At 40.2% G+C, this 14999-nt stretch overlaps 1 protein-coding gene across 6 annotated transcripts in view; it reads left to right on the top strand.

Moving 5' to 3' along the window:
• Positions 1-14999, top strand: part of MPP7 (MAGUK p55 scaffold protein 7) — a 268477-nt gene that overhangs the window by 171573 nt on the left and 81905 nt on the right. For all 6 annotated transcript variants that reach the window (XR_014015250.1, XM_081226950.1, XM_081226952.1 and 3 more), the window contains 5 exons: positions 6633-6714; positions 7250-7335; positions 10853-10927; positions 11113-11309; positions 11786-11850. Coding sequence is in view for 5 of the 6 variants with exons in the window: in XM_081226950.1 (XP_081083076.1) it covers positions 6633-6714; positions 7250-7335; positions 10853-10927; positions 11113-11309; positions 11786-11850 (505 nt within the window). In the remaining variant the exon portion in view is untranslated. The remainder of the gene's footprint in view (positions 1-6632; positions 6715-7249; positions 7336-10852; positions 10928-11112; positions 11310-11785; positions 11851-14999) is intronic.

Below are 14999 nucleotides of genomic sequence, written 5' to 3'. Positions count from 1 at the left end.
AACCTAAGTATGTCTTGGTCTTTATCACGCAGGTGATGCAGGTAAGGGTGGATGGTACGCAGACTAGATGGATAAAGAGCTCTCCTGGGACCTGTCACCATAAAGTGACTAATCCTTGGTGGGTTCTGTGTATCTACCAATAAGAAGTATGTTTCTGTTTTGACAAATTCACTCTCTTAGAGAGAGAATTCAGACTGGCCATCTTGAGGAGATCAGTAATTCATTACTAACAATTTCTTTGCTCAGTCATAGTTTTCCAGAGGTGGTGGTTTTTGGTGTGTTGCTTTGGTGAGCTGACATTTAAACAGTCATCAGCAACATTTAAGTTCCATGCTTCCTGATCGAAGAAGATCTTCAAATGTTAATCAGAGAATTTAGGCATGTACTGCATGGGGATTTCTCAAAAGTTTTAACTGGACCTGCTGTAAATTAATTTCAATTTAAAAAGAAATTGAATGAAGTATGTAAAATAATGTAAAGTTGTGTTTTCACAGTCTGTTACTGAATAAATCACACCCTTTAGCTCATAACAAGCATGTAACAACTGAAATAATTAGACCTAACTTTGAGGTGATAATTCTCTGTCATTAGCTCTCTTTTGTTATAGTTTATATAATACATTAAATTCATAGTTTAAAAATGAGAAACTGGGGAACTTCCCTGGTGGTCCAGTGGTTAGGAATCCACCTGCCAATGCAGGGAACACGGGTTCGAGCCCTGGTACGGGAAGATCCCACATGCCATAGAGCAACTAAGACCATGCACCACAACTACTGAGCCTGCGCTCTAGAGCCCGTGAGCCGCAACTACTGAAGCCTACGAGCCTAGAGCCCGTGCTTGGCAACAAGAGAAGCCACCGCAATGAGAAGCCTGCACATGGCAACGAAGACCCAACACAGCCACAAACAAACAAACAAATAAATAAATTTATTTTTTGAAAAAAGTAAATTAGCCAAAGGTTTTTTTTGCCAACATATGCAGTTAACTTCTTTAAACTCTAGGTTTCGTTTTCTGTATTTAATGCAATTTAAAGTAATTTTGAGTACTTTAAAAAATTATTTTAGTCACTGGCTCTTTGCCTTCCTGGTGAGCCACAATTTGATTGCATGATTTTTGTTCAAGGGGATGTATTAAAAATAAGTAAGAACTTCATGTAGAAAACAGAACCTCTAACTGGGATGAAGAAATTCCCAAAATTATTTGTTGGGAATCCTGAAAAAAAGTATTAAGATTTTAAATATTGTTTTAACACTGGAATATGGAATCAAGTGAGAATTACTTGCCTTGAACTTTTCTTCATCCAAATGCGTAATTACTGTATTTTCGTTAGTTTGACAATTACTGTGAAAGTGAAGAAAGATTATTGGGTGAATAAATTTATAGTTTAAAAAATGCACGGCCCAGAAAAATGGAAAGTATTTATTTTTAACAAACTCGTCATTTTATATTTGTCAATTGTCTTCTGTCATTTTGGGGAGGTCATTGGAAAAGCCACAGCTGCCGAAGGGGGTCCAGGGGAAGAAAAGACCAAGAGAAAATATAGAGTCTAAGGCATCTTTGGAAGAATGGGTCTGAGTAGTAAGACTCAGAGATCGTCAAGGTGAGGGAAGCCAGGCTGACATGAAATTCTAGCACGTGGCTGGGTGGTCAGGAGCTGTTTGGCAAATGATTCAGGAGGAAAGTCCATAAGATTAGCAATCAAGAGGTTAGCTTATCAGTGTTATTTAAGAATGTAATTTTGTTGTTAGACTGAGGTATAATGTGCTGAAAGAAGCCCTGAGCTTGCATTAGGTGACCTCAGTGGGAGGTTTGCTCTGTATCCTTAGAGCAGCAAGTCATTTATTGCAGCCTCAGGCTCCAGATCAGAAAATCAGGAGATAAGCCTCTTTTGTGAGTGTTTTGAATATCAGCTGACATCTAACGTGTTCAAAATGCTGTGTTAAGTTCTTTGCATTATGCCAGCATCAAATGAACGTGACATAGAACGATCAGGTAGAAGCTAGTTGACAACTAGATTTACAGAGAGGATGGTTTCCTGGGGGAGAGGCAGTGAACACAGATCATGTAGGTATTTGGGAATGGAAAGGCGAAGGGGTGATAGTCTGTGGGGGAGGGATGGATGAAAGAATTGCGAGAAGGGGAGAAGGACACTGGTCAGGTCGCAAGGAACAGGGCTCTTCTCCCTCCCTGTGAGTTTGGAGCAATTTATACCTATTTTATCCAGAAGATTAATTTTTAGACCGGCTGAAGAAAATGAAATTGTCTTAGTGAATGTGTGGATTATGAGCCTTAATTTTCAGTGTTTCTTGCATGGATTTTCCTTTTACTTCTTTTAGAACAGGGGCTCTCAGGCTCTGGTATTACCAGGGTTACCTGAGACGCTTACTTCAGATGCAGACTGTAGGGCCTCTGCCCTCAGGAGTCCATGTCATTAGCTTCAGGTCGGGCCTGGGAATCACATAGATTGTAAAATGTGTCGCAGGTCTTCTTGATGCCAGTGTTTGGTCAACCGTACATGAAAGCCCTTGTTTCAGAAGTCCAACCTGAAATTGACTGTGCCACCTCTTTAAGGAGGTCTTAGGGCATTGGCAGTGGTCTCCGAGGGATGGTTTTTATTTGTGTCTTAGTACTCCTCGTTTCTAAACCATTTTACAGAAGTAACAAGAAAAGTCTAACCAGAATGTTAACTTCTCAATCTAACCTAAAGCTGTCTACACTCTGTCATCAGAATCACACAGAATAAATTAAAAATAATTATGTAAGAAAATATGTAAGTATTAAAACATTAGATTCCGTTTTAATTTATATTTCATTTCAGACTATACCGTCAGAATGTCGACTTTTGTACAGTATCACATGAAACGTGCTCTATGTTACTGGGTTGTTGTTTGTTTTTTTTTTTTTTTGCGGTACGCGGGCCTCTCACTGTTGTGGCCTCTCTCGTTGCGGAGCACAGGCTCTGGACGCACAGGCTCAGCGGCCACGGCTCACGGGCCCAGCCGCTCCGCGGCATGGGGGATCTTCCCAGACCGGGGCACGAACCCGTGTCCCCTGCATTGGCAGGCGGACTCTCAACCGCTGGGCCACCAGGGAAGCCCTGTTATTGGGTTTTGATCTTATTCCTAGTACATTGCCCTAGGAATACATCAAGGAACTGTGATAATAAGGGTGTGGAAAGCAATATGGAAATAGAAAGTGTTCGAGAACGTAGGGATCCAAAAGAAGATTGAGTCAAGTGCTAGTGTCCTGTAGAAAGTGAGAGACCGTTCCTCAGGGCCGTAGTTTACCCTGCAAGGGGAGGTGGAATCAGCAGAGAGCAGGCATGTCTATTTCAAGGTCCTGTCTGTAGCCATAGGTAAGTGTATTTCAGGGCCTATAACAAGTCCTGTAAGTGGGAATGCTTTTCTCCCTCCACACATCCTGGAAGTGATTTCTTTCAGCCCCTGGCTTTAAAACCCATTTGTGTGCCAGTGACCCTCAGGCCCCTTTCTCTTCCGGACCTTTCTTCTGATCTTTAAATTTGGACGTCCATCAGTCTGCCTAGTGGCTCAGTTTGGATGTAGCAGGCATCTCAGTCTTCACGTGTCTGAAAGTAGACTGATCTTTGTCCCCAGTCTGTTCCCGCCCTGTGGTTCCCCCTCTCAGTTGATGGACAATCCCATCTCTCCAGGTATTCAGCCAAGAGCCATAGCGTCTACCTTTGATACCTCTCTTTCTTTCACATCCCATTTCCAGTGCACTGGGAAGTCCTTTCAGCCCTCCCGATACATTCCAGCACGTCTGGACCACTTTTCATCGCTGCTCTTCCTGCCAGTCAGATCCAGGCCTCCATCACCTGTGCCCTCGATTGTTGTGACAGTCTCCTCCTTGTTTGCTTGCTTTAGCCCCTGCATTCCTTCAGTGGCTTCTTTTTTTTTTGTGTGGTTCGCGGGCCTCTCACTGCTGTGGCCTCTCCCATTGCGGGGCACAGGCTCCGGACGCGCAGGCTCAGCGGCCATGGCTCACGGGCCCAACCGCTCCACGGCATGTGGGATCTTCCCGGACCGGGGCACGAACCCATGTCCCCTGCATCGGCAGGCGGACTCTCAACCACTGCACCACCGGGGAAGCCCTCCTTAAGTCTCTTCTTAACGGCAGGTGGAGGGGTCCTTCTGGATCATGTCACTGGCTCTGTGCAGGTTCTCCCTGTTTGTTCCGCAGCGCAGTCCAGAGTCCTCCCAGGGGCCTACAGAGCGCTGCACGGCCCGACTCCCTGCCCCTTCTGACCCACCGGCTGCTGCTTCTCCCCTTTCACGTTGCCCCGGACGCAGTGGCTTCTCTGTGCTTCTCTGATCGTTCCACTTTGCCCTGTGGCTCTTTGCACTGTTCTTTCCCTTTGGGTAACTCCTTCATCTCCTTCCAGCCTTCTCGTTGAGAGCGGCGTCTTTGCATACCGTCTTCCCTCTCCCTGCCCTGGCACTCCTGCTCCCTCTTCCTGCCCTACCCCCGCCAGGTCGCCAGAGTGTTTACCACCTTCTAACATACTGTAGGACAGATCTAATTGTTTCATCCTCTGTCTGTTGTCTGTCTCCCCTGTGAGAATGTAAGCTCCATAAGGGGGAAGAAACATTTGGGTTTCTTTTTTTTCAGCAATGTGTCAGAAACCCTTAGACCAGAAGCTGGCACATTGTAGGTTCTCAGTAAACATTTTATCAACTTCATTGAGCACAGCAGACTGGATGTTTCCATACTGAAAAACTGTAATCCGTAGTGGAGCAAGAGATTTGTTGCAGTTACCTAATTTTGTGTTACAAACCACCACCCAACGTTTGTAGCTAAAACAATAATATCTCTCACAGTTTTGGAGGTTGACAGGCTCAGTTGGACAGTTTTTCCTTAGAGTCCCTCCTGTGTAGTTAGACAGGGGCTGAGACTGGAGTCACCTGAGGGTTACTTCATCCCCAGGACTGGTGCCTGGGCTGGGTGGCTGGAAAGCTGGGGGCTGGTCGGGCCTCTCTTTTAACAAGTGGCATCTCCACCTGGCTGGCTTGGGCCTCCTCACAGCATGGCTGTACATGTGATTTCTTACATGGTGGCTGACTTCCCACAGAGCCAGAAGAGTTCCAGAAGGTTAGCTGCAAGTCTTCTCACAGCCTTAGGTGCCCCAGAACCATTTCACCACTTGACGTGGGGATACAGCAGGCACACACCAAGAGGGGAGAATTGATGCTCTGCATCTGCAAAAGCAGTGGTTAAGAAAGCAGTTCTCATCAGTTTGCCTTAGACAGGTTCTGACTTTACTGCATACTAGTTGTCTGATCTCAGGCAAATTATAACCATTTGGCATTCAATTTCTCATCTATAAAATATAGATAAGTAATCTTAAATTAGATAACTAGACGCTTATGACATTAGACATACTTTGGTGGGAGAGTTTGAGACACATTGTTAAAGAAAGTGAAAGTTGATCTAATTACACTAATTAGTTATATTAAGGATATTACATTTCCAGTCATCTTGGCTACAAGTTATCTGTTTAAAAGCAGAAGATACCAGTAATTGGAGAGTCTACGGTTTATGACCACGGAGAGATACTCATTCAAGTCTTCAGCCTTGAATGCATGCGTAGGTGAGGAAAAATGCCACAAAATCATCCTAACAATTATTTAATTTTTTTGCTATTATTAGATATGTATTTGATAGCTGTCATATACAAAATAAAACGTCATATAGAAAGCACTTACTACAAATGGATTCCTAATTTTGTTTCCATATCTGTTTGGCAATGCTGCACATGTGTTTATTGGCAAACACGAGAAGAATTCCACCTTCTTGGGGGTGCGCTCCACCTCCACCTAACGTGCACCTCTTCAGCGCGTGGTGTGATGTGGATGGCTCGTCTAAACCACTGCCAGTTTCTCGGAAGCAAAGTCATGAAAAGGCATTCAGAGGAGCCGTGTGTACCTGATGTTCTGACAAAGAGCATGCAGTTAATTTGCTTCTGAACATCCATAAGTAAAGAATTTCTGGGTTCTTTTTGAAATCGTTTCCTAATCTCATGCCAAAATGTTAGTTCTGTTTGTACCTAGGTGCAGTCCTAGTACATAAAAACCTTGGAGTAACAGGTCTTTCCCCCCCCGCCACTTTCTTTATTATCATTGCTGAGTTCCTTTACTGTAATGTAATAGTGTAACAGAAGGATCACTGAACTAAAGGTCAGGTGATCTGGGTTTTAGTTTTCTAGTTTATATAATCTTTTTTCTATTCACTTCACCTTCTCTGGTTAGTCTACCTTCTCATAGGGTATTGTAAAGATAAAGTGAAACGAGGAAACTCTGTAAAAGGGTAAAAACAAATAGTAGTCAGATACGAGGTATTATAATGGAAGGAAGATATTTGTACACTTTGCATAGTACTGAAGAGATTAAAGATTTCAAAAATCTTTGTGCTGAAAACCTTAGACGATCTGTGTGGTAGAAAGTTGTGTGTCTAGTGATAAGTATCTGTGAGCAAATGGCACGACGTCTGTTCCTCCTTCCTTTACTTTTTGTAGCGTTTTTACTTTTTCCAGATGAATGTCCTTATTTCTGCCCTCTTTCCTACCACCCAGTACACACATTTACCCACAAATACTATTTTTTTTTCCTTAAAAGGGAGCTACCATTAAGAAAGATGAACACACCGGCGCCATCGCTGTGGCCAGAATCATGAGAGGAGGAGCTGCAGACAGAAGTGGTGAGAGTTTAAATGTTGGGCGGGTGTGGACAGGTCGTGTGGATTTTATGTGTCACATGTCCAGGATGTAACTAAGAGGATAACTGTCTTTTGATACAATACAGCAAAACAGTAATAAGATATTGTACTCTGTTAAAATGTGGGAACCTATTTAAATAAATGGTAAATTTCATTCTAGAATACTTTACGGTCTTAGCTTATATGGGCTTCCAAGGTTATGTTAAGACTTATTTCAATGTTTCTGATTTGAAAAGTACTACTGAAAGCATGCAGCCTTTTAAAAAATTATCTTTAAGATGAAAGTCATGTGCATCTCTAGAAAAAGACTGAGACGCCTCTGCTGTTCCTTTGGCAGCGTTGTGATGTTATGGCCTTGGCGAGGCTGGAGCCTCAGCCTCTGAAACCTCAGAGGCCTGAGATGCGTGCCCTTGCACGCACTGAGGGCACCACACGGTGCTTTCAGGACGGGTGCACTGCAAACCACGGTTTCTTTTGTACGTAACACTGCTTACTTTCTGAATTTGCGATTTTTCAGGTCTTATTCACGTTGGCGATGAACTCAGGGAAGTGAATGGGATACCTGTCAAGGATAAAAGCCCTGAGGAAATCATTCAGATCTTGGTAAGCTGAAAATTTACTTAAAAACTGCAGTGAAAATGAGGTTGAATCAGTGTATTTCAGACCTGGTTGTGAACACAGGATTTGGATTTAATAGTACAGGGTTTGGATCCCAGCGCTGTTACTTAATCCCCCTTATGTCCTTGGAAAACACCTTAATCTTTTTATTTCCTCCCTGTTTTCATCTACAGAATGAGAATAAGAAGTGGTAACTCTCTCACTGGAGTGTCTGGAGCGTTAAATGAGCCAATGTAGATCAAGAGTTTGACAGGGCCCATCTCAGATTAGGTCCTTAATACATGGCACCTACTCTGTTGTTGAGAATGCATTTATCTCTGTCTCTAGGGGCTATGCTTTCCGGGCATATAAAAAAGTGAAACTAACTTAGATGTCTTATGAAATCTAAAACAAAATGAAATTATTATAAGCCTTGGCAATATAAATTCTCAAGTTCATTTGTAAGGATAGAATAAAGGGAGGCTGTCCCTGTTACATATGAAAACATGTTATTAACCTATAAAGAGTTTAGTATCTCAAAATAGACCTCAGTATATATGAAAATTTAGTGTATGATTAAGATGGCATTTTAAATCAGTGTGAAAGCAGTGAGATCATTTCATAAATGGTATTGGATTAATTGATTATTCAGTTAGAAAAAATAGTCCTTATTTTATAACTCACACAAAAATAAATCCCCTCAAATCAAGTAAGTTTTTTAAAAAGTCATAAAAAGTAGAGAAAGGTTTTTTTAACCTTGATGTGAAATTCAAATAGAAAAATAACTGATGACTAGAATTGAAAACTTTTTCTACAGTAAAAGATGCTGTACATAAAATTTAAAAGACAAATGAGATCATAGGCAAAATATTTTCAATTTATATGATAGAAGGCTCATATTTTAATGTATATAGAGAGTTCTTAATCATTAAGAAAGAAACGGTTACAGAAAAATCAGCAAAGTGTATGTACAGAGAATTACAAAAGAAGACATGATGTCTGAAAAATATTGGATTGGTAGTTATTTAAAAGCTTGGCAATGCCCAGAGTTAGCCAGATTATAAGGAAATAGATATGTTTATATGCTTTTTTGGTAGGGTAAACTAATAGAACCTTTTGAGATGGCTATCTGAAACTATCCATTTTAAATTTGCATACCCCTTAATCAAGAAATTCAACTGTTGCAAATTAACCCAAAGGAAATAATTTCAAATGTGTATAAACAAGATATTTTAAAAATATTTAGAAACTATCAAGAAGGTTGAATTGATTATCATTCATTCACGTGGTGGATTACTGTGAAGCATTCACAGTGGCTGATAGACCTATATGACTTAGTAATAATAGTAATACTAGTAATTGCTTACACTGATTGAACCCTTAATGATACTGTTCTAAGGGCTTTACATACATTAAAACAGCAGTCCCCAGCCTTTTCGGCACCAGGGACTGGTTTCGTGGAAGACAGTTTTTCCATGGACCGCAGGGGTGGGGGAAGGTTTCGGGATGATTCGAGTGCATTACATTTATTGTGCACTTTATTTCTGCTATTATTACATTGTGATATATAATGAAATAATTACACAACTCACCATAATGCAGAATCAATGGGAGCCCTGAGCTTGTTTTCACTTGCCACTCACCGATAGGGTTTTGTTATGAGTCTGTAAGCAGTTGACTTATTACGGTTTCTGTGCAGTCAGACCTCTCTGCTAATGATGATCTGTATTTGCAGCCGCTCCCCAGCGCCAGTGTCACTGCCTCAGCTCCACCTCGGATCATCAGGCATTAGATGCTCATAAGGAACACACAGCCTAGATCCCTCGCGTGCGCGGTTCACAGTAGGGTCCGCGCTCCTATGAGCATCTAATGCCACCGCTGATCTGACAGGAGGCGGAGCTCGGGTGGTAACGCAGGCGATGGGGAGCGGCTGCAAATACGGATGAAGCTTCGCTCGCTCAACCGCCACTCGCCTCCTGCTGTGTGACCCGGTTCCTAACAGGCCACGGACCAGTACCAGTCCGTGGCCCAGGGGTCGGGGACACCTGCATTAAAACACACACACACAAACTAGAAGAAGGGGAAGGGATTATAGAGAAGACTTGCTTTCTTTCTACTTATGCAATTTAGTATTATATAAATTCTTAATAAGGTTAGTGAGTTACCTTTATGATAAGCAATAACAGTGATATTACCATTTTGAAACCACTCCTTTATAAAATTCTGATATTTATACTATTAAACCCCAAGAGACTCACATAAAATGGGGGTTTAATAGTATAAATATCAGAATTGGAGCTGCTTCCATATGCTGATAAAAGCTGATTCAGTGCAACTTTTCCCATCCTGGCTTTCAGTGACTTCATGCCGATAAATTGAAACTGGCTGTGATGGGAGTATTCACACCATGGAAATTGGCAAACATCAATCAGGGCCTTTTTAACAAAATGGAGTTCTGGTCACCAGCACACACTGATAGTAGAGCCTCAGGGAGGTCCACCACCCCTCCCCCTCCCGCCTTTCCTCCCTGTCTGCCTGTCCTCCTAAATATGTACTTAGTGCTTTCACAGAGCTTACAATTTAGTGAGGGTAACAGACATTAAGAAATAATTGTGTAAATAATTACATAGATATGGTTATGACGAATGCTAAAAAGAGAGAAAGAATGACGTAAGAGTGTGTTAAAGGCAGACCTACTCTTTAAAAAAATTTTTTTGAAGTACAGTTACTTTGCAATGTCATGTTAGTTTCAGCTGTACAGCAAAGTGATTCAGTTACACACACACACACACACGTATATACATATGTATATTCTTTTTCAGCTTCTTTTCCATTGTAGGTTATTACAAAATATCGAGTAGAGTTCCCTGTGCTACACAGCAGATCCCTAATAGGAAGACCTACCCTTGTCTGAGGTAGTCAGCAAAGAATTTTGGGTATTGTTGCTTGCTTTAATTAAATTAGAATACAGTCTTTTCATCTTTTAATTAATCTGCTACATTTGGTACTTTGCTTACTAACCAGAATATAATAGAGATGAGTGTTTTCCATTATTTTTCTGATGAGCATCGCAACTAATTGAATCATGTATTTATAGCCCCATTACTGGCAGTTGTAGGAATTTTGTCCCTGAAACCTGGCTGCTGAGCCTTGGGTGCAGTGGTCTGAGCCTCTCACATGGTCTGTTCTTGCCATTTAATCCTGTTTAAGGCACTGTGCATATTCTGTCTTTCTATTTTGAGGTAACGCAACATGGATGGTAATACATTCATCGGCATTTTTAAAGTGCACAGGAGGTAAAAGTGGTTTTAGTGGTTAATGTTTTTTAACTTATTTGACAAACTTTAGTGCCTTCTCACGTTACAGGAATTTCTACAAAAATAGTTTCCTCGGTTTGTTCTGTCTAAGAGTAGAAACCCCAAGCTTGTAAATTTTTAGCATCGTTTCATTTTCTACCTATTTGACTTTCTTCCTCCTTGGCTCCAGAGGTTTTCTTGTAACTCTTTCTTTCCTCTGACATCAGGCTCAGTCTCAGGGCGCAATCACATTCAAGATTATACCCAGCATCAAGGAGGACACACCATCAAAGGAGGGCAAGGTAACCATTCCTCAGAAACCCTTTTTTTGTGGGAACCAATGTTTTTCCATTTACTAAATATCCTCTTTGTCACAACAAGTTTATCTTAATATTCTGTTTCTTAAATAAATCAAGAGTTCGAAGAATGTTGGCCACTTCACATTTATTTTTTATCTTTATTCATCTGAAACTGAACTTTCTTCCAGATGTTTATCAAAGCCCTCTTTGACTATGACCCTAATGAGGATAAAGCAATTCCATGTAAGGAAGCTGGGCTTTCTTTCAAAAAGGGAGATATTCTTCAGATTATGAGCCAGGATGATGCAACATGGTGGCAGGCGAAGCACGAAGGAGATGCCAATCCCAGAGCAGGCTTGATTCCCTCAAAGCATTTCCAGGAAAGGTGAGTTCCTGGCACGGAATCATGGCCTGTCTTCAGCTGACCTTTTGTTCTCTGCAAAATACCATTCCAGCATAGTTGTGATAAAATAAGCACTAAAACCTTGCCTTAGAATTCCTTATCCCTCAGGTTTGGATTTCTGTTTTGTCTAACGAAGTATGAATAATGACCAAGAATAATATGACAGTCTCAGGTCGTATTCAGTTTTTGTTACGAAACAAATGGAAAACAGCACATTAATATCTGAAACTGTATTGATGTGAAAGATGGAAAAATAAAGAAGAGTGATTTCAGAGTGGGGAGAATTTATAAAAATTTGAAAGTAGAGGACTTATTTCTTAATTTGAGTAGATTGCATTGTGTTCATTTTTTCCTCCAACGTTCCATTTTTTTTCTTAAGGCTTTTAATGTTTTGGTGTTATGTTAATCTTGGATCTGTACTGAAAATTGACAGGCATATTGACCTTCTTTTCCCCCAGGAGATTGGCTCTGAGACGACCAGAAATATTAGTCCAGCCCCTGAAAGTTTCCAACAGGAAATCATGTAAGTTTGTTAATCAGAATGCAGAGTAACTAAGTCTTGCTGTTTACTTTTGGCTATTACAGCAGGTGTTTGTGGTAGAATAAGAGATCCCGTTACCTGTGATAGCATTTGGATCATCATTTCCCAAGAACCAACACGTAAGAAATTCATAGTGGGGATAGTAAAGTGAATCTTTTGAAGAAAGGGGTGTTTGGGGTTGTTTATAATAAACCCATGACTCACTCGTTAAGGAAAAAACTAATAACTACGACTCTCTTTGATTCTGAGTTTAGGTATTTTATAATGTAACCCAAAATGCAACTCTTATTTCTCTAAAGCTAGGAGGTTTGGATAAGATATTTCTTGGTAAAGATTGGAGGAAAAAAATCCGTCACTTTCTTGGGCACAGAAGCAATTGTGCCTAAAACAGTCGTTCCTGTTCTCCTTTCTTCCTTGCTTATTTTGACATCACAGTAACTCTGACCTTCAACCCGTCTGTTCAGAGTTATTACCGAACTAGATTAAAAGAAAATAAGAATAAGAGAAACAATGATGTAGGATTACTGGAAAAGAATGCTTTTTCTTTTAACCTACGCTTCTCTCAGATTCTCTTTACTTCTCACCTCCCACCTCTTGTAAGTCCCCATCCTACTTTATCTTCTCTGCTTCATGGTTCTAGATATTTTAAGAGTTTTAAAAAAAGCCCTTTTGTTTTCAGCATAGAAATTGTACGTTAAAAGGTGAAATGAGCAAATAAATGGTCCTGGAATTTCACACCAACATCTGTTTTTAGTATCGTTGCATTTTTTCCCATCTCCTGTTATTTCTGTCAGTTTGTAGAAGCCTAGAGCCCAGGAATCACGTTATAAGGGAGCCAGACTACAGTCGAGTATAAATCTCACAAGCAAGCTTCAGGTCGAGCGCTGATTCAAAAGCCTGCTTGTTCTTGCTCTGTTAAGTCTGGGCAGAAGGAAAAAACACTTGTCATAGAATGCCACATGTCCCGTGACATCGAAAGCTTCAAGTTTAACCAGAATGTTGCATTGTTCTTAAGTGTGATGAATTTTCACTGGCAGCTCATCCCGTGGAAAGGAGCTCTGAGGCCTCTGCCTGACTTGCTCTTCGAGGGTTTTTTAAATTTGGGGGCCTGCACATTTCTTATACATTTGGTGCATGTGGGATAAAATGTGTCTAACTTGAAAATGAAATAAATGTGATTCTACTCGAATCTGAATCCATACTCTAGTTTGCTTGAGTTTTAGGCCACTTAGAAATGTGTAATTGGTTATAATTATGAATTTTCACTTACTTAAAATTTTTGATGTATTTTTTTTGTTTTAAAGAACTGTGCAAAGTAGAGAGATTGTCTTCTTAATAGCTCTCCCCAAACTGGTTTCAGGATAAATGTGTGTGAGTGTGTGTGTATGTGTGTGTGTGTGTGTGTGTGTGTGTGTGTGTGTGTAGAACACTAATTGTAATGGAGGCTGTTTTGTCTTTGGATTTACATAATTTCTTTTTTTTAATTTAATTTTATTTATGTTATTATACAGCAGGTTCTTACTAGTGATCTATTTTATACACATCAGTGTCTACACGTCAGTCCCAATCTCCCAATTCATCCCACTGCCCCACCACCGAACCCCTCTTTCCCCCCACCACCGGTGTCCATACGTTTGTTCTCTACATCTGTGTCTCTATTTCTGCCCTGCAAACCGGATCATCTGTACCATCTTCCTAGGTTCCATGTATATGAGTTAATACATGATATTTGTTTTTCTCTTTCTGACATACTTCACTCTGTATGACAGTCTCTAGGTCCATCCACGTCTCTACAAATGACCCAGTTTTGTTTCTTTTCATGGCTGAGTAATATTCCATTGTATATACGTGCTGCATCTTCTTTATCCGTTCGTCTGTTGATGGGCATGTAGGTTGCTTCCATGACCTGGCTATTGTAAATAGTGCTGCAGTGAACATTGGGGTGCATGTGTCTTTTTGAATTATGATTTTCTCAGGGTATATGCCCAGTAGTGGGATTGCTGGGTCATATAGTAATTCTATTTTTAGTTTTTTAAGGAACCTCCATACTGTTCTCTGCAGTGGCTGTATCAATATGCATTCCCTCCAACAGTACAAGAGGGTTCCCTTATCTCCGTACCCTCTCCAGCATTTGTTGTTTGTAGATTTTCTGATGATGTCCATTCTAACCAGGGTGAAGTGATACCTCATTGTACTTTTGATTTGCATTTCCCTAATATGAATTTACATAATTTCTTTTATATGTTAATACTCTAGTGTTTGAGCTTCAGGACTTGTCTTTATGGAATGTGGTCGTCCTTTCACCCTTTCTTCCTTTTTTTGTCTCTCTGTCTTTTATTTTTAACCTAGATTTTGATTCACTGAGAGATACATTGTTTGTTCTCACAGGTAGATGTTCTTTACTTTTAAATAAAAAAATAAATCTGATCAATATTATCCAAAGTAAATACAGCATGTAGTCAATACAGCCTCGTTCAGAGAGACCATATACTTCCGTGAAAATTAAATAGAAGGCTACTGTCTTTATTCTCAAATAATTGAAATTCCATTTGAAATTTCTTTGAATGTTGTCTCATAAACCCCTGAACTCAAAAGTTATACAAAAATCATTCAACTGGATCTGAACATTTAATTATTTATTTATTTTTAAATTTATTCATTTGGCCTCACTGCACGGCATGTGGGGGGATCTTAGTTCCCTGACCAGGGATGAAACCCGCACCCGTTGCATTGGAAGCGCGGAGTCTTAACCACTGGACTGCCAAGGAAGTCCCTGGATCTGAATATTTTTAAAAGCATTTAAGAGCACTTTGTTTTGTATTTGAAAGTGATTTTTTTTTTTTAATGTAACTAAATCTTGTAAAGACCATCTTAACCCTTCCTGGGCTTCAACCTTTGGTATTTAGATTTTTGGAATAGGACATTCGTTATCATGCCCTTTGCTAAATTATAGAATAATACTATGAAGAAAAGCAGAAAGTTGATATAAAATCCTTTATTTTTATATTTTATTTTATTGAAAAAAATCTGTATATATTTTATAATCGATCTATTTAATTACATTGAATAGTCATGGAATAGGTTTTAAGAAAATTTCTGATTTAATATAAAATTTCTAAAAGAAGAATAAT

Source organism: Mesoplodon bidens (genome assembly GCF_964165515.1).
Source record: "Mesoplodon bidens genome assembly, chromosome: 3".
In the NCBI taxonomy this organism is placed as follows: Eukaryota; Metazoa; Chordata; class Mammalia; order Artiodactyla; family Ziphiidae; genus Mesoplodon; species Mesoplodon bidens.
This window is presented reverse-complemented; position numbering and strand designations above follow the sequence as displayed.